The sequence below is a fragment of the Phocoena phocoena genome, chromosome 1 (assembly GCF_963924675.1).
Source record: "Phocoena phocoena chromosome 1, mPhoPho1.1, whole genome shotgun sequence".
Taxonomy (NCBI): domain Eukaryota; kingdom Metazoa; phylum Chordata; class Mammalia; order Artiodactyla; family Phocoenidae; genus Phocoena; species Phocoena phocoena.
Window position 1 is genome coordinate 83,466,426 of NC_089219.1, and position 26,515 is coordinate 83,492,940.

General features: G+C 37.7%; 1 protein-coding gene across 3 annotated transcripts in view; it reads left to right on the forward strand.

The window, feature by feature from the left end:
* Window positions 1–545: 545 nt before the first annotated feature.
* Window positions 546–26,515, forward strand: part of ABCD3 (ATP binding cassette subfamily D member 3) — an 82,626-nt gene continuing 56,656 nt past the window's right edge. For 2 of the 3 annotated variants that reach the window (XM_065873629.1, XM_065873631.1), the window contains exons 1-2: window positions 614–723; window positions 25,288–25,324. In XM_065873629.1, the coding sequence (XP_065729701.1) occupies window positions 614–723; window positions 25,288–25,324 (147 nt within the window). Of the gene's footprint in view, window positions 724–25,287; window positions 25,325–26,515 lie in introns of all 3 variants that reach the window. The other variant, XM_065873630.1, reaches the window with a different exon arrangement.

A 26,515-nucleotide genomic window follows, 5' to 3' on the forward strand; every position in this document is an offset into this window, starting at 1 on the left:
TTCTTTCCACATTTCCGTACACCTCGGAGAGTTCCCGACAGCTGTTTTCATCTAAAGGATTACTGAGCCCTCAGTTTTGTGTAAATGCTCTGCGACGGAGCCGTTTCCCTTCTTCCTGGCTCCTTTAAGAGGGTGGTAACGGCCCATCCTGGAGGTGGAGTGGCAGGCCCCACGAAGCCCCCGGCGCAGGCCAGGCCCGCTTTTCCAGTTCGTGTGAAAGCCTGCGCGTGTGTGCGCGCGGAGGTGGGGGGTAGGGGTGAGCCAGGGGCGACACACTGACCCAGCAGTAGCCAGGAGCAGCAGAGGGAGGCCCAGGGCCGTCTCCGAGCCCGCGTTCCCAGAGACCCTGCGAGGGTCCACGCGTGCGCAGAGCCCGTCCCGGGACCTTTCCGGCCTCCGTGGCGCCCGCGCGCGCTCCCCACGAGCCAAAGTCCGAGGTGGGCTCCGGCGCGCGGCCGGTGCGGCGGCGCGCGCCAGAGGGCGGTCCTGCGCGGCCGGCACTGCCCGCCCCCAGCGCGCTCCTCTCCTCCCAGTCTCCCCCGCGCTTCCTGCACTACGGTAGTCGCCGCCGCGTCCCCGTGCCTGTCCCCGTCTCGCTAGCAAAGGCTGTGCCATGGCGGCCTTCAGCAAGTACCTGACCGTGCGAAACTCCTCGCTGGCGGGGGCCGCGTTCCTGCTGCTCTGCCTGCTCCACAAGCGGCGCCGCGCCCTCGGCCTGCACGGGTAAGAAGGCCCGTGGCCGCGCCGCCTTCCCGGGCCCGAACGTGAGCTCCCCGCGCTCTCTTCTTCGCCTGGCGGACGAGTGCCTTTGCCCAGCGGGGTCAAGCGGAGAGGGGGCCGGCTGCGGCCGCTGCCAGGCTCCAATGTCAGGATGTCCGGTGTCCCCGCGATGCGGGCGTCCCCCGTGCTCCCTGCGCTCCGCCGGCCTGTCCGGCTGCTCACTCTGCCCCCGGGTGTGCGAATCTTTTTCCTGCGCTCGCTAGCAAACCCGTGCCTCTGCCCCGAGGCCGTCGCCCCTGATGTCCTCCCCTTTCTTGCATCAGCACCACCTCCTCCTTTTTGCATCAACTTTATGGGTGTATTCTTGTTTTGCCATCTCATTTCCTGACAGACCGTGGATTTGCTTTGTGGACGTGTATGTGTGATTTGAGGAAGGGGATTGGACTCACCAGACTGGAGGCTGTTGTCTAAGTCATTGGATGAGTGAGGTTTGGCACGATACCTTAGTGGTTGCTGTTGAAAGTCGCGAGGATGGTTTGTGTGAACTATCCTGGGTCCATTTGGCAAAGTTGCTTTCTAAAGTGGTGTCCCCTTCGAGTTGGCCAGTGAACGCCCTAGCATTTCATCGGAAAAGCTGAATCGGTTCCGAGGTATTTGGAGGGCAAGGTTCGTTTCCCTGACTCGCAGGTGGAACGTGAAAGTGTGTTCTAGATAAGGGTCCAGATCCCTTTTGATTATATTCCGCTGCTTCTCCCTCGAGAATTTTAATGTTTAAATTTAACTTTGGGAGATTATAAGATTAGAGAAGGAAGAGAGAGAATTGAGTTACTGTTGTGGCGTTACAAGACATAATTTTTTATTTGCTGGGAGTCACTTTCCTTCAGCAAATGAATGAGAAAAGGCTACTTCCAACGCATTCTTGCTACTATTGGATATTTCATATTAAATCTTAGCATAGTGCTTTCATCCATTTTACTTACTTTCTTTGGGCAGGTACTGTTGCCGTCTGTTTTGACTTGCCTAGTATATCTTATTAGTAGTAGATTTTGGACTAAAACACTGACAAGTGGCCTTCCTTCCCATGAAGTTCTTACTAACCTTCCCCTGGCTTCTTTATCGTATTAGTCTAAAGCAGTGGTCTTTCTTTTCCTGCCTAAATCTGCTTAACAAAGTTGAAAATGATTTGCTTCTTTGTCAGGACAGTACAGTACCTATTCACTTTTCCTCTCTTCAGTTTGCTTTTAAAATGATTTATTCTGGAAAATATAAACAAAATTTTCTGTTAGATTGTGTGCTTTCTGATCTCCCAGTTGCAAATGAATGGAAATTATTTGTTATCTGGGAATATGCCAGTAGAAAATGCTGAATGCTATAAAATAACTTTGAATTACATTTTTACAGACAAGTGTTTTAGCGCATAGAACAGGTGTTTTAGTATGGGAGAGGGGGATTTGAGGACAGCCCTAACAGCTCTGGCTTGCTTTTATGATTTTTTTAATTAAAAACTTTGTTTTATTGGAGTATTACATAGTTGTAGAAAAATAAACGTAAGTGTAGAGCTTGAAGAGTTTTCACAAATAGAACTCACTCATGTAATCATCACCGTCATCTGCACCCAGATAAAAATATTATCAGCAGCCCAGAAGCTCTTTTCAAGTCCCTTCCAGTCACAGCTAAAGTAGTTACTGATTAATAAGGCCATAGATTATTGAGCGAGGGAAATTTGAAACATAATCTAATGGGAAATAGTAGCAATGATAGCAAGATGGTATAATGCAATCAGTTTTATTAAATAATTTAAGTGTTCATTATTATATAAAATGCTTTACAAACCTCTTCTTGAGAAACTTTGTAAACTTTTTGGGGGATTAAATTATGCAGCAGTTAATTAACTGAACAAAAGTTTGTTGTTAACCTTTTGCACTGGCAGTAGTGAGGAAAATCTTTATTTTACATGTTAGTTTGTGGGAGGAGAGTGCAAATTATGAGCAGATAAGCGTGATGTTTAAATTACTGAGGTAAAATGGTTGCATTACTATAAAACCATTAAGAATGGTGTCAAATCTATCTTTGTAGATAATATACTTCCATAATCATTTGGATATCTTTCAGTTGCTATCTTTGGCATCATAGTTTGAAGATGAGAAAATTCTAACTTTATATTTTACTGGCTTTTCGGGTGACTGTGGTAACAGGGCGAATTAATTTTACTATCTGGTGCCTAATGAAGGAACCTGTAAGTGCTTGACCTTTATTTGTCTATGCTATTGACAGTAGATGTGTCTTAGAAGATATTCCTTAGAACCAGATAGTTAATCAAGATAATAAAATCACTTTAAAAGTTACAGTGTCATTTTATTCCAGACATTGGGAGAATGAGTAATTTAATGTTCTGAATAATTTTTTAGTTACATATGATTTGACTGGGTGAAATTTACTTTTTATTATGGAAAATTTCACACATATTCAAAGTAAGCAGAATAGTATAATGGACCTCCTGTACACTTCACACAAGAAGTACCATTAACATTTTACCATTCTTGTTTCTTATAGCTCCTTGCTCCCCGCCCCTGATTTTTAGGTAAAATTTATATATATTGAGCTGTACACATCTTGTACATTTTTAAAATAAATGGATACAATAGTATAACACATCCCTTTCATAAATTAGAACATTTTCATCTCCCCAGAAAGTTCTCTTGTATTCATTCTACATGACCACCGTACTAACCTTTTTCACCCTAGTTTTGCTTAATCATACATCTTATTTTGTTTGTTATTTATATGGGGAATAGTGGAATCTTCTTACTCATGGATAAAGGAGACCATGTATTTCAGTTCAAAGGAGGTATCTGTTTCAGAATGTTGTATTACTAGGTGCTATGGGATGGAGAGGTGTGTGTGTGTGTGCGTGTATGTGTTACACATACATTAAAAAAAATATGGCATCTTTAAGTGTGAATTAGTTAAAAATGTAAGATGATGACAGTGCAGACAGTCATATATTAAAAATTCTGAGAAAGAAGAGATTAATGTGTTTGGGAAGAGTTAGGGAAGGTTTTATGAAGGATGTGAGCTAAGCCTAGAAAGAGGGTAGGAATGAATAATGAGATAAATTGAAAGTCAGTAGCAGCCCTTATCAGATTTTTGTTGCATTTTATGGGAGGAAGAAGCTTGGTGGTACTCTTTCAGTCCAAACACAAATATAATCATGTTATTTCTTCATTAAAATCTTTCAGCTATTCTAAAATACAAAATTCTTAGCATGAGTGAATGATGTTCATGATCTGGTCCTTTGCTACTTCGACTCAGCCAGCCATATGGAATTAACACACTCTGGGAGGACAGGCTCTGCCCAGCCGTTGCGGTCTTATTGTAATCACTGTCATCCCCACCACTTCTTCCCACCCTCTGATGTTTATTTTCCTTCAAGACTCAGTTCAGTTAGCACTTTCCTGCCTTTTCCTGATCTCCAAACTGATGTTGTTGTCCTCTGCTCTCAGGCTGCTCTAAGCATTCCCCTACTCTAGTTACCACTCTGTATGGTAGTTTATTTTCTTGGCTTCTACCTGCATCAGACTGTGAGTTTCTGGAGGACATGGACTGAGTCATCTTTAAATTCCTAGTTTGCACATGTCATAGGATAGACATTCAGTAAGTATTTATAGGGTGGACAAATGATGTAGGATAGTTGAAGAATTTTTTTTTTTTGCTGTACGCGGGCCTCTCACTGTTGTGGCCTCTCCCGTTGCGGAGCACAGGCTCTGGACACGCAGGCTCAGCGGCCATGGCTCACGGGCCCAGCCGCTCCGCGGCATGTGGGATCTTCCCGGACCGGGGCACGAACCCACGTCCCCTGCATCGGCAGGCAGACGCTCAACCACTGCGCCACCAGGGAAGCCCATTTGAAGAATTTTTAAGGGTAATTGTCTGACAGGCAGTTGGAGATGGGGTACTAGTTCAAACATGAGTAAAGGCATTATCTTCAGAGAAGTGATAGTTGTGTACCTGAGATTATATAACAGGAACGGGGGGGGGGGGGGGGGGTAGGGAGGGGTAGGAAATCAGTGGGCCAGTATTAGAAGGCAGGGAAGAGACCAGTCTACATTGCCAAACTATTTTATGATCTTAATAAAACCAAACAAAGAACAAAAACAGAACAAAGCAGTTTTCTTTCTCTTCCCATGAATGCTTGTCAAAGTTCAGATTTCTCTTCCTGGATTTCAGAACCTTCCTTTATCTGGTCTCACCTTACCTGGCTAATCTTTTATTCCATTGCCTGCCAGTGACTACTCTCTGTTCCAAATAGGCCAGTTTCTGCACTGTTTTCTGAACAGGCCACACTCATTCCTGGCTTTGGAGCCTTATTCATGATATTAGCCATACCTGGAATATCTCTTCCTGTATCCTCTGTTCTTCAACTCTTATCCTTTAAGGGTTACGTCAAGGTCACCTTTTCCATGAAGTAATTTTAAACAACCCCTTTTTAATCTTATGAACCATGTATTTAGGTGCTTTTCTTTTTTCATCTATTAATTGTTTGACTGGGTATGATCTAGTTGTTAGCCATCGGAGTGTAGCCATGCCCACCAGCTTATGGGGTCCTCCTTCGTCCTTTTTCAAATCCCCAATCTATAGATGGTAGGAAATAACCAAATATTTTTGGAGAGTTTCAGGGAGCTTGTGTTTCTCTTAGTCATGCCTTACTTCTATGCTTCTGCTCTATTTTAGAACCCACTTGTATGTTGTCTCTTGAGCCTGTCATTTTGGTATCTGCCTTGATTCCTTCAAAGCATCAGTCACAAAGCAGTATTTGTAGTAGAGCTTTACTGAAAATTTGGGAGTAGTGGCAGGGATTATATTGCAACACAGGGAGCAGCTTAAAATGGGGAAGTTCTTTTATTTACAAGTTTCTTGTACATTCCCACTGTTGGAAATTTGTTGTCTGTTTTCCCCTGAGCCTCAGCCCTGTGGCCTGTTGCTGGGTCTTTTCTGTACCCCTTGGATGTTTCCATATCTCTAGCTTCTACTCCCTGTACTCTGTCCCCACTAACCTCCCTACAGCTTTCCTGCATACTGAATTCAGCTTTCCTTCTTGAGATCTGCCCCTTTCACATCAAGCTTTAGAAGGGGCTGGCTTCACTTTTCTCAGTTTCACAGGCCCACTGAATGTTCTGCAAAGTACAGGCGTGTGTCAGGTGAGGGGCTGGAGTTGCATGAGACCCTTAGGTTGAACCATGAGTGGATATTGTAGGGTTCATCGCCATATGGATCCTCAGAATAAAAAGGAGATGCTTAAGCAGCTATAGGTAAAGAAGGCCTTAAAGGATTTGCCAGGAAAAGCAGCTCTATACAGAAACCAACTGACGCAGGTCCTGTTCTCAGAACTGTGCAGCTGTCTGTGGTATGCTGGGGTAACTGGGTACCGACTTTTTAATTATTATAGTTAAACTTCTCAGCTTTGGGTACATTAGCATCATTGGCCAGGCATTCCATTTTAGGGCTTTTGCAGTTGCTGTTCCCCTGCCTGGAATTCTCTTTCCCCATACATCCTCGCTGTTTTCCCTCCCATTTTTCTTAGAGCTGTGGTTTCTGTTTGTTTTAAATAACAATTTTTTTCTTGCTACACATGTAAATGTTGTCTCCTGAAGTATATTATGAGCTCTTTAGGAGCCGGGCCCCTTCTATATGCATGGGTAAAGCAAGTCTTAGAAATTTATAAAAATAGTATCATTATTTTAGAACCTGCTTTTGACAGTTAACAATAGAGTAGAAACATTAAAGACAATTTTAAGAAATTAAAAATCATGTACTTTGGTGTACAACAGACACTAACACAGTATTGTGAAGCAGTTATACTCCAATAAAGATCTATTAAAAAACCATGCATAATGTCATCACCATAACACACATACTGTTTTATTTTTATTACCTTTTACTATTTATATGCCTATATTTTTACACAGTTATATACATGGTTTGCTATTTTTATTTAAAGCATAGACATCATTCCTGTGTTTCTACATGAACCTCATTACTATGTTTTAAAAGAAATACATAAATACTCCTTTGTGTGACTATATCATAATTTATTTTACCCTTAAATATTTGGTATCTAGATTGCTTCTGTAATTTTTACAGATAATACTGTGTGTGTTTGTGAGTGAACATTTCTGTCTCTGCTGAATTATTTCCTTGGAATAAATTGCCAGAATTAGGATTAATGAATGAAGGTTATAAGCTTTCTTTAGTTTTTGTGGAAAAGGAAAACATAAACGTTCTGGAGCTACACAAATTCCACATATTACTTTTTAAGAATTGTGCCATAGAATACTATGAATGAGTGCTAATATAATTCTCTAATCATCATTAAGGGATGTTTGAATTTTTTTGGAGGGGGAACTACTTTAGAGATGTAAAATAATGTTTCAGGATTATTTTAATTTCCAAGAATGCATATTTTTATATGCAGAAACCTGTCTTTATTATGGAGGCACTCAGCATAGTATAAAACATGGTCTTTGGTGTTAGATATGGGTTCAGGTTTTTATTCAGCCATCTGTTAGACCTGTGATCTTGGTCAATTTACTCAGCCTCTTTCAGCCTCAGTTTTCTCATCTGTAGAACAGGGCTAATAGTATTTACTTAATCAGTAGTTGTGAGGATCAAATGAGAAAATGTCCTAACTCAGTAGCTGGAACAAAGCTCAGTAAATAGAAGATAGCTTTAGCTTTCCCTGTGCTTGCCAAAGGACAGCAAAACATTCCCTTGTTATGTACTCAGTAACTATTGAGCCTTCATAAAAATTTCCTCAAATATGCCCACGAAAATCTCCCTAAAGAAACCTTTCAAGTTGATAGACTCATTCAGAGTTGGAAAGTATTTAAGTTACTTTTATGTGACATGGTTTCAGTCCTCTGTGTTTTTTCAGTTGTTGCTTCCTGAATATGATACTCTATTTCTCCACCCCTTAAAGGGAGGTCTGAAACTGAATTCATTATTCTAAGTGTGGTCTGACTGACAGAGTGGAGTGGGCTGTTACCTGCTTTGTAAATCCAAAACTTTATTTAAAATAGGTGAGGTTACATTCATTTTTGTGACAGTCAGTATTCTTCACTCATATTTTAGCTTGCACAATTGTTTTCCCTTCCTTTCCCCTTCTTAGCTTGCTGTGTTTGATTTTTTTTTTTTTTTTAAACCTGGGTGTAGGTATTTACAACTTATCTTTGTTTGGGCACATCACTTTCTCCTAAATTTTTTTTCATCATGCACATTAAAAAAAAATTTATTGGAGTATAGTTGCTTTACAATGTTGTGTTAGTTTCTACTGTATAGCAAAGCGAATCAGCTATACATATACATATATCCCCTCTTTTTTGGGTTTCCTTCCCATTTAGGTCACCTCAGACATTGAGTAGAGTTCCCTGTGCTATACAGTAGATCCTGCACATTTAATTAGTATTCTTTCTGTATATTTTGTCAATAAGTTATTGGACAGGGCTAAGTATAGAACAATGTATTTAGGTCACTATAACCTTTCTTTTAAATGATACCTTTTGGGGGTTGTATTGGTTCTCATCTTTAACTTACCTGGTACCTTTTCACACCTTTCCTTCTGGTGATATTTGGCACTGTGACGGTACAGCTAGGCATTTGATCCATACTGGGCCAGTCAGAATCCTTCCTCCTCTGTGATGTTTCTGCTGTGGAGTCAGTGGGGAAATGGTCTTCCTTTTTCGGTCATGGATGATGAATATCACCACCTTCTAATCTGTTGCAATAAAATATAAACTGGAATTATTATTATTATTATTTTATTGGCCTCACCACGCAGCTTGCAGGATCTTAGTTCCCTGACCAGGGATTGAGCCCATGCCCACTGCAGTGGAAGCATGGAGTCAGTCCTAACCATTGGACTCCCAGGGAATTCCCTAAACTGGAGTTATGAAGAAGAAAGATAGGCGCTCTTTATAATTTTCTTTAGAGTTATATATGGCAAATTAAATTTTATGCAAAATGGGTACTGTATTTCCCTATTGTTATTTTTTTTGGAGTGATTTCTTTTACAGAATGTTAGAGTTTTTATAAATGACATTTGTAGTCATTTCTACAAAAAATTAGACATAAGGCCCTTGCTTAAGAATATGGCTTTTATCATAACATTCTTTTTATGAGGAAATAACTTTTGTTGTAGGCATCTCTTTTAAGAATATAGCCTTCCATAAGCATTAGGATAAAATGGTGTGGATAACTGATGGTTGCGCTCTTCATTGGGAACTATTATGCATATTAAGATAGTTTGAAGCCTTGTTAGATAAAACTAGTGAGTGAGGTAAAGGTGTTTTTTAAAAAAAAAACATGCATTTGTTGTTTGGCTAATTAGCAGTCCTGAATGATTGCAATTAAATTAATAAAGTATAAAATTGAAAATAAAGCTCATCAAAGCATTCAGCTAATTTGGTATCTGTGAATAGACATAACAATCTCACATACCACTGTAATGGTACCATAATAATAGACATAAACATGGGTTGTATGATTTACTCTCTGCTTAAGAAGTTACTGGCATTAATTTAGTGCCAGTAGTTATCTGTTGGCATTAAAAATAAATGTACTATGTGGAATGAGGCAGCTTCTCTAGGTAAATCATAATTTGGTTATTTAATCAGCATACTGTGTCTGTAGGTCGCTGCATGTCGCTATTTAAAACATTTACACTTTCATAAACCTATGAAGTAAGCAATGAGACACATAATGTCTCCTCAGAAGGAAAAAGTATGGTCCTATAAATTTATCATACTTTAGTGAGTAGGACGTTCTTACATTTCAGCTTCTCTGAAATTAGGATGCAATTTACAGCCGACGCATCTTAGCTTTGATTAATATGGTATTGGCATATTGTTACATTTCCGTTTTACTGTGCATGTTTTTAATTTGCTTATAAAAATGCTTCTTGGTAATTTACATCAAACTCAATCTTCTGACTCCATATTCAGTGTTACTGTCATTCTTTCTTCATTATATCTTAGAGGTTAACTTAAGTTAAGTTGAGGTAGAATCAGATCTTTTCCTCATTCCAGAGCAAGGACTGGAGGAAGTAGGGTGGCATGGGAATCAATGAACCACTCAGAGAAAGGGACCCAAAGATCATGCACTAACTCACAAAACATCTCGTGCTTGCTACATGTCAGATGCTGGGTTTATAGAGATGAAAAAAAGGTCCTATTCTCGAGCGTTGGGGGGTATGATACAAGTCTGTACCTTCATTCAACATTTAGTGCTAGGTGCTGAGAACACACAGTAGTGAATGAGAGTAGGTCTGTTTCCTAGATGGATCCTGGAGTGAGAGAAGACAGAACCCATTTCATTTTAGTTTTGTATTGGGTACTTGGGAAGATTAAAAATTAAATTAGGCAAGATTTTTGCTGTTAAGAAACCCACAGACTATTAAAAGAGGGAATCCTGTGTCTGGACATTTCACACCAAATTTCTAGTTAAAAAAAGAAACTCCTGGTATATTTTATTTAAAATATTATTCTCCATTTACCTGTGGTACAATTTTGTTGCATCAGGAAATTAGATTTAAGGTGTTTTCAACTATGGTATTCATTTTCTTTCCCCTGCACTAATGCCCAAGATGTGTTTAGTAAAACAGTGGAGGCACTGGGGGAGGCAAGTGTAGGACAGAATCAATGAAATGATCCCATTTTTTTTTTTCTTTTTTTTTTTTTTTTGCGGTAGGCGGGCCTCTCACTGCTGTGGCCTCTCTCGTTGCGGAGCACAGGCTCCGGACGCGCAGGCTCAGCGGCCATGGCTCACGGGCCCAGCCGCTCCGCGGCATGTGGGATCTTCCCGGACCGGGGCACGAACCCGCGTCCCCTGCATCGGCAGGCGGACTCTCAACCACTGCGCCACCAGGGAAGCCCGAAATGATCCCATTTTTAACGTATCAGATAATTTCCAATTTAACTATTGATGAGTGAATACATTTCTCTCTGTATTTTATCACCGGCTCAACAAAATAGCTACTTCCCCTTACTTCAGTGAAGAAACTTTCAATGTGGAAGGAAATACAGTGTTTATCCAGTACATTCTATTGACTGCTTCTTGTATGTCTCTAAGCTAGGCATTGAGATACCAAATTGATGAACATTATTTCTAACCCCTGTCTTGTGGAAATACAAATATATAGAAAAGTCGTACAAGTCAGTATGACTAGACCTGTGGTCTAATAATAATTCTGTGGGAGGGAGCACTGAATTGGGAATGTTTGATTGTTTTGGTTGTTACCTGGGGAGGTTTCACTTTTGTGCCTGATCTTAAGAGATAAGGCGTAAAAGGCATTCTAGGTAGAGAAAGTAGCATGAGCAAAGGCATGGCGTTAGTGGAGTTACGATTTGAGAAGAAGGGACTGCAAAGACGTGAAGCTGGTAACCTTACTATTAACTATTTATTGAGCACTTGCCATATTATAGGTTCTAAATATTTTGCATTTATTCCTGACAACAGTCGTTTGAGATAGTTGTTTTATTATCTTTATTTTATCGGTGAGTAATCAGAAAGGTAAAAATGATACCTGATTATAAGAGTTCTTACGTGTGAATTAGCCATGTGGAGGGTAAAAGACAGAATAAAACATTTTTATAGATCCTTCAGATATACTTAGGTTTGTAACCAAGCAAGGCCTCATGCGCCCCTGGACAGAAAGCCAAACTCTTGACAGCAGGTGTTTTCAGCAAAGTAAGGGTTTATTGCACGGCGCCAAGCAAGAGAGAGAGACAAGCTTCAGATCCACTCCATCTTGGTCTTTGAGTTAGGGATTTTTTTTTTTTAAGGGGAAGAACGAAAGCTGGGACTAATCATCATCTTGTGACATTTCTTCGTCATAGTTTCGGGAGTCGGGATGTTCCGGTTTATGAGGCTCAGACCAGGTGGTCCATGGCTTGGGGTCCATTAGCTCCTCTTGCCCTGGAGAAACAACCTGGGTTTGTATGTTAATGATGATATATATAATAGCAATTTTAGTGCATTAACGATGTTATCGACAGTAGCAGTCTTCGTCATCTGACTCCGGTTGATTAGTGTTCAGTTAGCGCAGGATTGAGGTCAGAGGGGACAAAAAAGGGAATAAAGAATTGGATAGAGAGAGTAATCATAAACTCAGTAAGGGAACTCGGTTTCAGATTCAAAAGAACAGTCAAGAATCATTCAGGGGCTAAGAAAAAGTCTTATGTTAAATTCAAAGTTATGTTAATTGTTAGATTAACAGTTTTATTGTAGTATATTACTTTTAAAATATAGTCATGGTGAAATACTCTTAAGATTTTTTAAACATTTTTATTGTATATTATACAGCAAATATAGAAAAGTGCATAAAACACGTATATAAATTAATGACTGTTTTTGTAACTGCCGCCCAGGTCAAGAAATATCTTTGCCATCTACCCAGAAGCCACATGCCCCTTCCCTGTACTGTCCTGACTTCTATAGTAATTACATTTTTGCATTTCTTTATAATTTTATCACCCAAAGGTGCGCTCCTAAGCACTATAATTCAGATGTGTTTGTGGGATTTTTTGTTCAAGTCTCTCTTAATCTATGAGTCTGCATGCCATTTCTCTTTCCCCTTTGTTATAGTTTATTTGTTGAAGCAAGCAGGTGTTTTCACCTATACATATTCTGTAATTTGGATTACGCCAGTTGTATAATTTTTCTTCATTCTCTATTTCCTGTAAATTGCTAGTTGGATCTAAAGTTTAGATTTTGTTTTTATTTTTTGGACAAGAATGCTTCCTAGGTGTTGATGTGGTATACTCTCTGTCACAAGGTGTATAATGTCTGGTGGTTTCTTTTTGTGATTTGAGCAGCCACTGATATTTGATACCTAGAATAATGAGTTTATTAGGTCTTACAAAATGGTGATATTTGAATTCGGTTATTACTTCATTTATAAGGTGGAATGCTTCTGTAAAAAGGAAGTTTTCGTCATCTATTTGGTTCCCCAGTGGTACAGTTCAGTTAGGAAAGGCAGGATGGATGTTTGCTTCTTTATTATACATCAGTTTCTTGTTATTCTCTGGAGGTGACCAATGAATTCTTCTTAAGTGTCATTATGAACCTAATGATTCACTACTTGTAAATAAGTAGTTAATGCTCTCTTATAGATGCTTTGGAGGAACCTTTATGAATGCAGTGAATCTTATAAAAATATGAAATGTGCCTCAGGTATCAACTCTTGCATTGGTTTTATTTCTATCTAAATTTTAGAATGAGCATTTTGGGATTTTGATGAGGATTTCATCTAATTTATAGATTAATTTCTAAAATTGGTTATAGTGCCCTTTATTTTTTGATCAGTCTTGCCATGAGTTTGTAACATGTGTCAGTTTTTTTAAAAATCTGACTTTCAGTTTTGCTTTACCTCTGTTGAGTGTCTTTTATTTCATTTTTATTTGCTTTTATCTGTATTTTATTCTTTGTACTTCAGTTAATTTTGTTCTTTTTCTAATGTTCACATAGATGATGAATTTTCCATCTTTTCTAATGTATTCGTTTAAGGTTATAAAGTTCTCTAAGCACTGTTTAGTTGCATCCCACAGTTTTTTTGATATGTAAACTCTTATGTTGTAAACATATCATTTGATATGTATATCATTCGTTTCAAATATTTTAAAAATTTCTTTGACCCATGACTTTTCACAAACCAAAGCGAATCTCTTTATTTATGTCAGTTACCTATTGTTGTATAACAAACCACCCCAACAGTTATTTTTCCCCCTTATTTCTATGGATGGCTGGGTTGTTCCTTTGCTTGTTTTGTTTGGGTTCCCTTATGAGGAACCCAGTAGAGGATTGGCTGCACTGGAAGGTTCATATCTGGTAGTTGGTGCTGGCTGGTGGCTGGGATGCCTTGATTTTCATCTAAGTGATTATATCATTCAGTAGGCTATACCAGTTTCTTACATGGTGGTCTCAGGTCAGCATTCCAAGAAGCCTGGGCGAAAGCAGAAAGGCTTCCACCCATTCTGTTGGCTAGAGCAAGTCACAAGCCTGGCCCAGATTCAAGGGTGGGAAAAAAGATTCCTCCTTTTTAGGAATTTGACTCAGTATTTAATATACCAGAATTTCAAAACATTTGGGAATTTTTCTTGTATTTTTCTTTTTGCTGTTAATTACCAGCATAATTGCTTTGTGGTTAGAGTATTGATTTTTTCCCTCATTTTATTTTTACCTCTTTTAGTTGTTTGGAAGTTATTCTCTATATAAGTTTTTAAAAAAATTTTTACTGGTTACCCTAGAAATTTTGCCATCTGTTTACCTTTTCAAGTCTAAATATTAATCAATAAGAAATACTTCATAATTCTCCCAGGCAGTAAAAGGACTTCAGAGCAGTGACCCCATTAACTTTTCCTCCTTATTTAGATGCATTTGTTGTGGGTTTTTTTTTTTAGTACTATAAGACATTATTATTATTGTTTTATATAATATTTACTTAGAGTTATATATTTACCACATTCTTTGCTTTCCATTCCGTCTTGCAATCTATACCTTTCAACTGAGATCAACCCTCCTCTCCCCCATAATATGTCCTTTATAAATTTCTTTAGTACAAGTCTGCTGATGATGAACCCTCTCCATATTGCCAGGGAATGTCTTTATTTGCCTTCATTCATGTAAGTGTCTTTTTTCCTGAATGTTTAATTCTAGATTGGCAGTAATTTTCTTTTTGTACATTGAAGATTTGATTCCACCATATTATGGTTTCCATTATTAATGTTGAGAAGTCAACTGTTAGTTTGTAACTGTTGCTGCTTTGAAGGTAATCATTCTTTTTTGCTCCCATAGAGGCCTTTAAGGATTTATGTTTGTCTTTGGTTTTCTGAAGCTCACTATGATTTGGTTAGGTGTGGATTTATTTTTTATCTGTCTTCCTTAGAATTCACTGGGCCTTTTAATTTTTGTGGATTGGTGTGTTTCTTCCATTTTGGAATATTCTCGGCCATTACCTATGCCTCGTTTTCTTTCTTTATTCTTCCTGGACACCAACTGAGATAGTCTTTTTGTAACCACTGTCTCTTATTTCTTTGTTTGCTGTCTTTTTGTTTTCTCCTTGCTATACTCTGTATAGTCAATTCTGACTTAGCTGCTAGATTATTAATTTTCTCTTCAGCTGTGTGAAATCTATTAAACCTATTGATTAAATATTTAATTTTAATTGTATTTTTAATTTTAAGAATCCCATTTGGTTTTCTTAAGTCTGTGTAGCTTTTTATTATTTTCTTATCTTGGTAGATATCTTTGTTTTATTTTATCTGTTTATTTCTTTAAATATAGTCTGCATTGTTTTATAAGGTATGTTTGGTAATTCCAACATCTGAAATCTTTTTGGGTCTGCTCCTGTTTTCTGTCATTTCTACTGGTTCTTGGTTATGGAGTGTAGTTTCCTGTGTGCTTGGTTATTTTCGATTATGGTCTAGACATTTTATTTAAAATTACTTGTAGGAATAATTTTGAGGCTTATAGTAAACATACTTTCATTTTAAGAGGAAAGTTTACTTGTTAAAGTACCTGGGAGCAGTATCAGTCAGGGAACAACTTAAACCAAGTTTCTTAAGAGCACATACTAAAATTTTTAGTACAGTAGCTTAATAAACAGGTATAAGACTCACATTTCAGACTTCATATTTTTGTTTCCCAAAGGAGTTATATCATTGTATATTCACAGTATTGTCATGTTAATTCCTTTCAAATCAACATCTCCACTCTTGAACTTCAAATCTAAACTTAAAAAAAAAAATCTCCTGGACAATTCCATATAGTTATCTTATTGGAACCTGAAATTTAACATATTTATAATGAGTCCAATTATTATTTCCCTGAATGCTTCTACTGTTATTCTTTATTATGGTAAATGGAATGACTGTCCTCGGGTCGCTTAGGGTGCAAACTGTTTGTGAGACCTGAGGAAAAATGATCTTTGCCTTTCAGGGCATAAGTTTGGAGCGGAAGGTTTCTAATACCTCCTGTATCTTTACATAGTTCTTTAAGTCTTTGCTCTTCTCCTCTCATTTCCATATTCAGTTAGGTCTTAGCTCTTATCTATTCCCTCACCCTGTTATTTCTAGCAATTTTGTTTCATCTTTCCATTTCTGTAGCCACCACCTTTGTTCAGGTCTTTATCATTTTGGGCCCTGATTGACCTTGGTTGTGTGTGTGCACATGTGTGCCCACACACACAAACACACACACACAGCTATATTTGATATGGCTAAGGACTTGAATTGGGGGACAATAGAAATGATAAGGAACCTACTTAGAAAGCAGGTGAGAAAATTGTTAGTTTACATGAGAAATTTTGATAGCCTGAACTGAAGTCGTTGCAACAGAGGAAAAGGAGAGCATGGAGAGAGATTGGATAGGGAGAGTATGAGAAAGGGAGAATATCTAAGAATAATTCCCAAGTTTGTGGCTTAGGTGATTGGATAGAAGAAGGTACATTCACTGAGTTAGGGCCCAGCTCAGAATGAGAAGGTGGAAGGGTAGATTTGGGGTGGAAAGGTAAGTTCAGACATACAATGCATGTTGAGTTTAAAATGATTTCAGTAGATCCAGGTACAGATACCTTATTTAAAAAAATAGATTATTCAAGTCAGGAGCTTAGGAAAGACGAGGGAGCTAGAGATTTGGGGAGTCGTTAGAGAATGGGTGATAGCTGATATCATGGTTTTGACCGAGATGTTCTAATGTAGTATCTCTAGGGCCTAGAGATGATGGATCTAATGATTCATTCTTCAGGGTCCTAAAGTTCTTTGAGAATTTTCTAACTCTGTGTTTTCATCTTGGTGATAAATTATAAATAAATTAGTATAAGCACATTCTGGATCATCTGAATGACTACCATAGTATTGCAGATTTTTGTGCCCGTATTTGTGTTTGAATTGTTGCTTAAGTGATCATCGAAAGAGACCACATGTATGGTAGACAAATCTGCTGCATTAGAACCTACATCAGGCTGAAGTGTAGTAATGTAAAACTAAGAAAATCATCTTCAACCTTAGTATTCATACTGAATTATTTTGCTATTAAAATTTTCTTTTGTAGTGATAATTATGGGTGAAAGGTGTTTTCATAGAATTTCTAAGTAACTGAAATCTTATAACGAAGCTTTGGTTTGAAATCATGAAAAAGACGTAGAGCAACTGAGTAGTGTATTACTTTGTCACGAACTGATAAAAGAACATAGGGCTGACATGTAGATTATGTGTTTACGCCAAGTGAAGGCCTCATAAGATGTCATGGTATACTCTGAATAAAGTATTTCATGGTAGCTTGAAGAGAGAAAAGTGATGGGAGAGCTGACTGATCATGTGGCCCATTGTGGGTGTGTGTATGTATATGTATTGTGGGTGGATATGTGTGTATATATGTATGTATATTTTATATATATATGCAAATTATATTTTTGTGAGCAGTTACATTGCATGGATCTCCATTTGTCTCTATAAATACCAATTTGTAACACTTATTATTAGTAGTATTATTAGTAGTAAGTTCTATGACATTTTCACTGAGTATTTTAATTTTTAGAATTTTGTTTTGGGATATACTAATAAATTGATTATCCCATCAACATTAATGAAGCAGTGATTTAAAGCCAGTTCATTGTTTACAAAAGAAAAATAATGAAGATTATTTAAAAATCTTGGCTATTAACTGGAACATACAACACATAAATAATTCCTTCTACTCTTTTACCCCAGCACTGGTGATTAGTTGTAGCAGTGTTATCTCACCTATCACTTTAAAAGAATGTTGATTCCATTTTTATTGGCTTTAAAATTTTTGCTAGTTTTTAAGTGATAAATTTTATTTTGTGGTTGTAGAAGAGCTGTAAACAAAAGGAATGTATACAGTTGACCCTTGAACAACATGTTTTTGAACTGCGAGGGTCCACTTGTGTGTGGATTTTTTTCACTAAATATGTACTTCTATACTATATGATCCATGGTTGGTTGAATCCAAGGATATGGAGCCTCGGATACGAGGGCCTACTGTATAGTTATAGGTGAATTTTCAACTGCAGTGAGGGTCAGTGCTCCTAAGTCTTCACGTTTAAGGGTCAATTAACTTAATTTTATGCTTATGCATTTTTAAAAATTTTATTTATTTATTTTTGGCTGTGTTGGGTCTTCGTCGCTGCGCGCGGGGCCCCCCCTAGTTGAGGCAAGCGGGGGCTACTCTCCGTTGCGGTGTGTGGGCTTCCCATTGTGGTGGCCTCTCCTGTTGTGGAGCACAGGCTCTAGGTGCATGGGCTTCAGTAGTTGTGGCGCCCGGGCTTCAGCAATTGTGTCTCGTGGTCTCTAGAGCGCAGGCTCAGTGGTGCATAGGCTTAGCTGCTCTGCGGCATGGGGGATCCTCCTGGACCAGGGCTTGAACCCGTGACTTCTGCATTGGCAGGCGGATTCCTAACCACTGCACCACCAAGGAAGCCCGCTTATACATATTTAAGGAAGCACCAAATTAAGTCAATGCTGGGGTCTGTAAGAATTTTTTTTTCCTTCAGGAGAGGTTCATATATTATCTGAAGTCCAGGAAACACTGGCCTAGAAAAATGAACTGAGAAATTTTAGGGTCAGAATTATTGTTCTGGATAACAAAACTCTGATCAAAGTTTTCAGAATTGTTTTCTTTTTTTTTTTACTTAGTCTGAAAGTTATCTGAAAACTTCTCTTTTAATTTTTGTCAATTTCTTTTTCCTAGTCTCATAGTTTGTTGGGGGAAGTTTCTGCTTATTAGTTTTACATATTTTGTTGGCATTATTAAGGAATAGTTAACTCCATCTCCTTCTCCCTCACCCCTCCAACAATAAAGAACAAAGAAAATGTACTTTTCTATTGTGTTCTTAGGAAAAAGTCTCCCCTAGGTTTTGGTCATCTTTTTCTTTTATAGTTTTATTGAAGCTTTACTGATGTACAATAAACTGCTTATGTTTAAAATACACAACTTAATGAGTTTTGACATGTAAGCACCTGTGAAACCATCACACCCATCAAGATAGCAAACATTTCCATCACTCCAGAGATCCCTCATGCCCCTTTGTAGTCAGTCTTCTCCCTTGCACCAGCCTGAAGCGACCACTGACCTGCTTTCTATGACTGTAGATTAGATTTGACTGCTCTAGAATTTCATGTTAAGTGGGATCTACACTATGTACATTTTTGTCTAGCTACTTTTAGTCGGCATAATGATTTTGAGATTCATCCATGTTGTGTGCATCAATAGGTTTTTTTAAAAATTGAGTACATTTTATGGAAATAACTACAATTTTTAAAATCCATTCACTTGTTGATGAACATTTGGATGTTTCCAGGTTTTGGCTATTAAAAATAAAGCAGCTATGAATATTTGTGTAAGGTTTATGTATGGAAATATGCTTTTATTTTCCTTGAGTAAATACTTAGTAGCGGAATGGCTGGCTTGTATGGTAGGTGTATGTTTAACTTTTTAAGAAACTGTTTTCCAAAGTGATTGTACCATTTTATATTCCCATCAGCAGTATAAGAAAATTCCAGTTGCTCCACATCCTTGATAACACTTGCTATGACCAGTCTTTTTAATCTTAGCCATTCTAGTGGATGTGTGTAGTGGTTTCTCATTGTGGTTTTAATTTGAATTTCCCTAAGAACTAATGATTTGGAGCATGTTTCCTGTGTTTATTTTCCATCCATACATTTTCTTTGGCAAAGTGTCTGTTTAAATCTTTAAATGAATTGCCACCTTATTTGATTATAAGAGTCTGTTATGTATTCTGAATACAAGTTTTTTCTTGGGTATGTATTTTGCATATATGTTCTCCCAGTTGGTGGCTTGTCTTAATTTTCTTAGTAGTATATTTTGAGAAACAAACATTTAGAATTTTGATGAATTCTAGTTTATTGATTTTTTTTTTTTCTGTGTGTAGTTTGTACTTTGTTCTATTTAACAAGTCTTTAACTCAAGATTACTGAGATCTTCTGTTTTCTTCTAGAAATTTTGTAGTTTTAGCTCTTACATTTAGGTCTCTTGTTTCACTACAGGTTAATTTTTGTATATGGTGTGCAATAACATCTGAGGTTCCTTTTGATTTTTTTTGCAAATGTCTGTCCAGTTGATCCAGTACCATTTGTTAAAAGATTATCCTTTCCTCATTGAGTTGCCATGGCACTTTTGTCTTATATCAATTGACCTTATATGTGTAGGTCTACTTTGGACTTTTCTGTTTCTTTGATCTCTGTTTATACTCCAGTATCAAACTCTTGATTAGTATAGCTTTATGATAAGCCTTGAAATTAGGTGCAATTCCTCTTTGTTCTTCTTTGTAAAAATTTATTGATTGTTCTAGGTCCTTTGCATTTACATACGGATTTTAGATTCAACTTGTTACTCTCTATAGAAAAGTCTGGTACGATTTTGATTGGGATTTCATTGTATTTCTAAATCAATTTGGAAAGAATTGACACTTTAATAATATTGAGTCTTCTGATCCATGACCATGATATATATCTATCTAGTCTTATTTGAACATTTCTTTGCAATGTGTTGTAGTTTTCAGCATGCAAGTCTTGCACGTCTTTTTTTTTTCTTTTTAATTTTAGCCCTAAGTATTTAATATTTTTGATGCTTTTATAAATGGTATGTTTAAAATTTCAATTTCCAATTGTTCTTCACTCATATGTAGAAATACAATTGGTATTTATATATAGATGTTGTATCCTGGAAACCAGTTGAACTCATTTAGCTTTTTTGTAGATTCCTTAGGCTTTTCTTTTTTTTTTTTTTTTTTTTTTTTATGAAATGGTTCCATTTTTCTCCAGTTACTGCTTTATTCTATGCAGCGTTGAGTTTCCTTCTCCCATCCCTTTATGACAGCTTAGTCAGACCCCACAGCTTCCTTTTTTTTTAAAACATCTTTATTGGGGTATAATTGCTTTACAATGGTGTGTTAGTTTCTGCTTTATAACAAAGTGAATCAGTTATACATATACATATGTTCCCATATGTCTTCCCTCTTGCGTCTCCCTCCCTCCCACTCTCCCTATCCCACCCCTCCAGGCTGTCACAAAGCACCGAGCTAATATCCTGTGTCCTTAGGCTTTTCTATATAGTGTTTATAGAGTCTGCAATAAGGATAGTTTTACTCCTTCGTTTTCATTCTATGTGCCTTTTGTTTGTTCTGCTTACTTTATTGCACTGTGTCCTTCAGTAACAATATTGAATAAAAGTGGTGAGTGTTGGCATCTTTGCAATGTCCCAGATCTTACAGAGACTCGGTCTTTTGTTAATTGGTATGATGATAGTTGTAGGTGTTTGATGATGTCCTTTATCAGACTGAGGAAGTTCCTTTTTTTTCTAGTTTGATGAGAGTTCTTAGGATGAGTAGGTGTCAGGTTTTATAGGCCTTTTCTGTATCTATTGATACGATCATATGTTTATTCTTCTTTAGACTGTTAATATGATGAATTACCTTGTTTTCTCAAATGTTAACCTGACTTTACATTTCTTGGATAAAACCTTCCTATACTTTTTATAGCTGGTTACTGCTCTTGTCTTTTCTTTTTTGTAATGTCTTTGCCAAAGAAAAACAAGAAATTTGCAAAAGCACTTCTCGTAGCATATCAAATACAGAGGTTGTCTTGAGGGAAAGCACTGTGCAGTTGTTTGAGTTGTGAACTGAACTAGCCACTTTTTTTGTTTGTTTTTTTGGTGGAACATCATTTTTACTTGAAAGAAAGACTGAATAACTCTGGTTATTCAGCTTTGAATATTGCAGACATTTTCTTCAAGGAAAAACAACTGGCAATGTTTGTTGCTAATGTTACAGTTTAAGCTTTCAAGTGAAAATTAGAATTTGGAAATCTTGTCTGCTACCATGAGCTTGCTAGTTTCCCAGTGCTTAAGACCTTTCTGATGAGGTTGGTGGTAATATTAACAAATATAATTTTTAAAATATTGTATAATAAAATGTATTACATTTGGAAGGCCTACTGTATAACTCAGTGAACCAGCATTTTCCAAATGACTAATGCATGATCTTAGAAAATTTCGAGTGGGTTAAAAGAGCCATTGAAAGTGTAATATAGGGGCTTCCCTGGTGGCACAGTGGTTGAGAATCCGCCTGCCAATTCAGGGGACACGGGTTCCATCCCTGGTCTGGGAAGATCCCACATGCTGCAGAGCAACTAAGCCCGCAAGCCACAACTACTGAGCCCATAAGCTGCCACTACTGAAACCCATGTGCCTAGAGCCCGTGCTCCGCAACCAGAGAAGCCACCACAATGGGAAGCCTGCACACTGGAACGAAGAGTAGCCCCTGCTCACCGCAATTAGAGAAAGCTCATGCAGAGCAACGAAAACCCAACACAGCCAAAAATAAATAAATAAAATAAATTTATTTTTTTAAAAGTGTAATATAACATAGACCAGTGAATTTTACTGTATCAGAGTACAAGTTCATTGATATAATTATCAGACTGCATTGCAGCACTGTAGTATCACAGAATAATATCCACAGTTATTAGAATACTCCTGTTTTACAGCTACCTATCTGAATTGCAGTAGATAGAACGAACACAGACTCAGATATGAGAATCCATTTGTCGTCTATTGAGCCAGACATAAAGGAGATTTGCCAAAATGTAAAAACAATGCCACTTTTCTTACTAAATTATTTTGTTTGAGAAAATATAGCTATTTTTATAAAAATTTTATTTAACACGTAATGTGTTTGTTGTCTTTAAATGAGTAAATAAGTATTTTTTAAATTTATGAGGTTGAAATTTCATATGATAAATATCCATGTAACACAAATATATAAAAGTTCTTGGGGATCCTGAGACCACGAAGTTTGAGAAATGCTGATCTAGAATAGTGTCTAGCATGTAGTAAGCAATTAGTAGACGTTTGAATGCTTCTTGACCATGTCACTTTTATAATTTACCTGTCTTTTCAGTACCACATGCACTTGATAATGTATCTTTTCTGTGTGCCTTTGTTTCATACTCTAGCAACCAAGTTGTTTTTATATATCTTATCCTGGTACTGCGATTCTCTTTTCCTTGCCTTTGCCCACGCCTGGATGTTGGGCAAGGCAATGAAAAGGATTGATGCAGGAGTGCCATCGTATTTTGGAAAGTGTGCTGATTTATTGAGTGAGAAGAAGATAGATGAGCAGCTCCTGACTGAACATGACATTGATATTGGTATAATAGACTGGTTTACAGTCATCATTCACATAGTCACAAAATTAGATTTAAAAATAACTTCACTTGGTTATACCCTGAAATGTAACAAGATAACTGATATTTAGTGATTGTTCTAGGTATTATAGATACCTCGCCATTTTGTGTGCATATTGATAATATATTTTGAACATGTTGAATACTTTTATTTTAATGGATTTAGCTCATAAATATAGTATACTGCTCTAATTTATCCTAAGTAATTTATATGTATTTATATAGCTGGTATCTTCAAAATTGAGGAAACATTAAAGAATTCTTAAAAAGAGGAATTTAGGGGCTTCCCTGGTGGCGCAGTGGTTGAGAGTCCGCCTGCCGATGCAGGGGACACGGGTTCGTGCCCCGGTCTGGGAAGATCCCACATGCCGCGGAGCGGCTGGGCCCGTGAGCCGTGGCCGCTGAGCCTGCGCGTCCGGAGCCTGTCCTCCGCAACGGGAGAGGCCACGACAGTGAGAGGCCCGCGTAACGCATAAAAAAAAAAAAAAAAAAAAAAAGAGGAATTTAGAAAGCCTTATTTATAAAAGGGGCTCATAATTAACTGTGCATGCTTGAACATATATATAAAAGGCATTCTGTGAAACAGTTTTGCGGTCTCATGGAAATTTAAAAACAGATGAACAATCCTGCAGTATAATTGAAACTAGAAACAGTAATAAACCTAAGCAGTTTAAAAATGATAGCATCTACCGAATTGTATCAATAGTTGTTTGCCTTTCTAGCGTTATTCAGTGACGTGGTATCCTATTACTGAAAATGTTCACTGATTGCTGTACAGATTGCTGTGGCTCAACTAGGTATTAAACATACAGGGTTGGGTAATATATGACCCCTGTAGTAGACAAGGAGATATGCTACCCAGATTCCCCTTCAAAGAAGGGCTCATTATCCAGCTATGAGGAGTGCAGATTACCAGGTAGCCCCTTCTGCACACATCTCTAGGGTCTGCCTTACCTGCAGAGCTACCTCCCTCAAGGTCATGATCTCCCTGGAGCAGCATACATTTGCATGCTGAGCTAGAAAGAGGTTTAAAGACCTGACCATTTCATCCCGTCACAGAGCACTATGATGGACAGTATTTGATTCAGGGCTTCCCACTTGGTTGGCTGAAATTTTGTTGGCCTATATCACAGTTTGAGTTCTGCCCAAACTTTCTTTCTTTGCCTTCCTTTCACAGATACTGATCTCTAATAAACATTTTGTACTCCGAACATCACCTCGCCTCTACTTTGGAGAAGCCAACCTGCAATAGCTCCTGATCTCATAGAACTAATATAGTGGGAGGAAATATATACTAAACAAGAGATTTAATATGTGATTAATGTTAAATAGAAGCATAGGGTGCTATGGTAGTGTGTATAAAAAGAAGCCAAGCCTGGTTATTATATTGTTTTGGGGTGCTAGATTAACTACTTTGAGTAGCGTGAACCTTGGGCATGGTACTGACTTTTCCAAGCCAGTTTTTTCTTTCTTTTTTTTTTTTTAAGTTTATTTATTTATTTATTTTTGGCTGCGTTGGGTCTTTCTCTAGTTGCGGTGAGCGGGGGCTACTCTTGGTTGCGGTGTGTGGGCTTCTCATTGCGGTGGCTTCTCTTGTTGCGGAGCACAGGCTCTAGGCACGTGGGCTTCAGTAATTGTGGTGAGCGGGCTCTAGAGTGCAGGATCACGGGCTTAGTTGCTCCGCGGCATGTGGGATCTTCCCAGACCAGGGCTCGAACCCGTGTCCCTTGCATTGGCAGGCGGATTCTTAACCACTGTGCTGCCAGTGAAGTCCCCCAAGCCAGTTTTTTCATTTGTAACATGGAAATGACACATGGTCTCGCATCCTTTAGGCAGCTAACCTGGGATTGCTCACATGGCTGGGAAAAGATTCCCAGCAGCAAGAGAGTGAGCCCAATGCACAGACGTTTTTCAAGGCCTTCCTTGTGTCAATTTGCTAATATCTTGGCCAAGCCTTGATTCAAGGATGGAAAAACAGACTCTGCATCTCCATGGGAGAATTTGTAAAATAAGTGTAGTTGTGTGTGTATGAAAAAATTACAACGTAATGCCTGATATATTATAGTAGTAGTTAACATTTATTGAGCACTTTTTGTGATTTATACTTAGTAAGAGGACTGTGGATTATACAGTTGGACTATTGTATTTAATATATTCTATCTCAGTATGAAATGTAAAAGAAGAAATTCATCTGGAGAATTTGATATATTCTTTTGATATCTTAAAATAATATTTTATGATGGGAACAGTTTACAAATAAAGCTGTCTTGCTCTTTTTTCTTTTTCTCTGCAGTAAGAAAAATGGAAAACCACCATTACGGAACAATGAGGTAAAATTTATGTTGTCTACTCTTTGGGATTTCGTGCGTTTATTTCATTTGTTTCATTATATATTTTTGAATTAGGATAAAATCACGGAATTTAAGAATTAGAAGGGAACTTAAATATCATCTCTAATCCACTACATATTATAGGAATTCTTCCTAAAATAGGAATCCTTGGTAGGTGACTTTTCGTATTTACTTGAATCTGTTCATTTGATGGAAAGTACTACCTAGGAGATAGCCATAACTGTATTAGTTCAAGTCCATGATGGAATTAATCTTCCCTCTCTAAGCCTCTATTTTGTCATTTGTAGAAACACAGGACAAGTTTACTCTATTTTCTCTGAACAGACTCTCATATTGTTTGAAGATGGTTGTATTTTCTGAATCTTTTTCCCCCACTAAGCAATCCTCATTCCTTCAAGTGTTTCTCAGGTGACATGGTTTCTAATTGTTCTTAAATTATGTGTACATTCCTCTGGATCTATACTAGTTAGTTCCTCTAGACATTAAGTTTAGGATAGAATGTAGTCTATGGTCTATAGAATGTAGTCTAATGTAGACGTGGTCTGACTAGTGTGGAATGCATCATCAGCACTACTACATTTCTTGATATGAACATCATGTTGCTGAAATTCAGCCTAAAGTTGCTTTTACTTCTTTAGCCATTACTTCTGTTTATATTAAGTGGAGTTTGTGATAAATTGTAAGCCTTCAGGTGTCTTCCTGATGAACAGCTCTTTTGACAGACGTCTGTATTCATCAGTTGATTTCTTTATTTCTTTAATGACAATTTTATTGAGATGTAATTCATACACCATAAAATCCATCTATTTAAGTGTACAATTCAGTGGTTTTAGTATGTTCACAGAGTTGTACAGCCATCACCACTATCTAATTTTAGAAAATTTTCAATTCCCCAGAAGGAAATTCCATACACATTAGCAGTCATTCCTCATTACCCTCTCCTCCTGGCCCTTGGTAACCACTGATCTACTTTCTGTCTCTATTGATTTGCCTATTTTGGACATTTCATATAAATAGAATCATGTAATATGTGGCCTTTTGTGACTGGCTTCTTTCCCTTAACATGATGTTTTCAAGGTTCATATGTATTGTTGAATGTATCAGTATTTCATTCTTTTTTATTGCTGAATAGTATTTCATTGTCTGGATATACCACATGTATTTATCCAT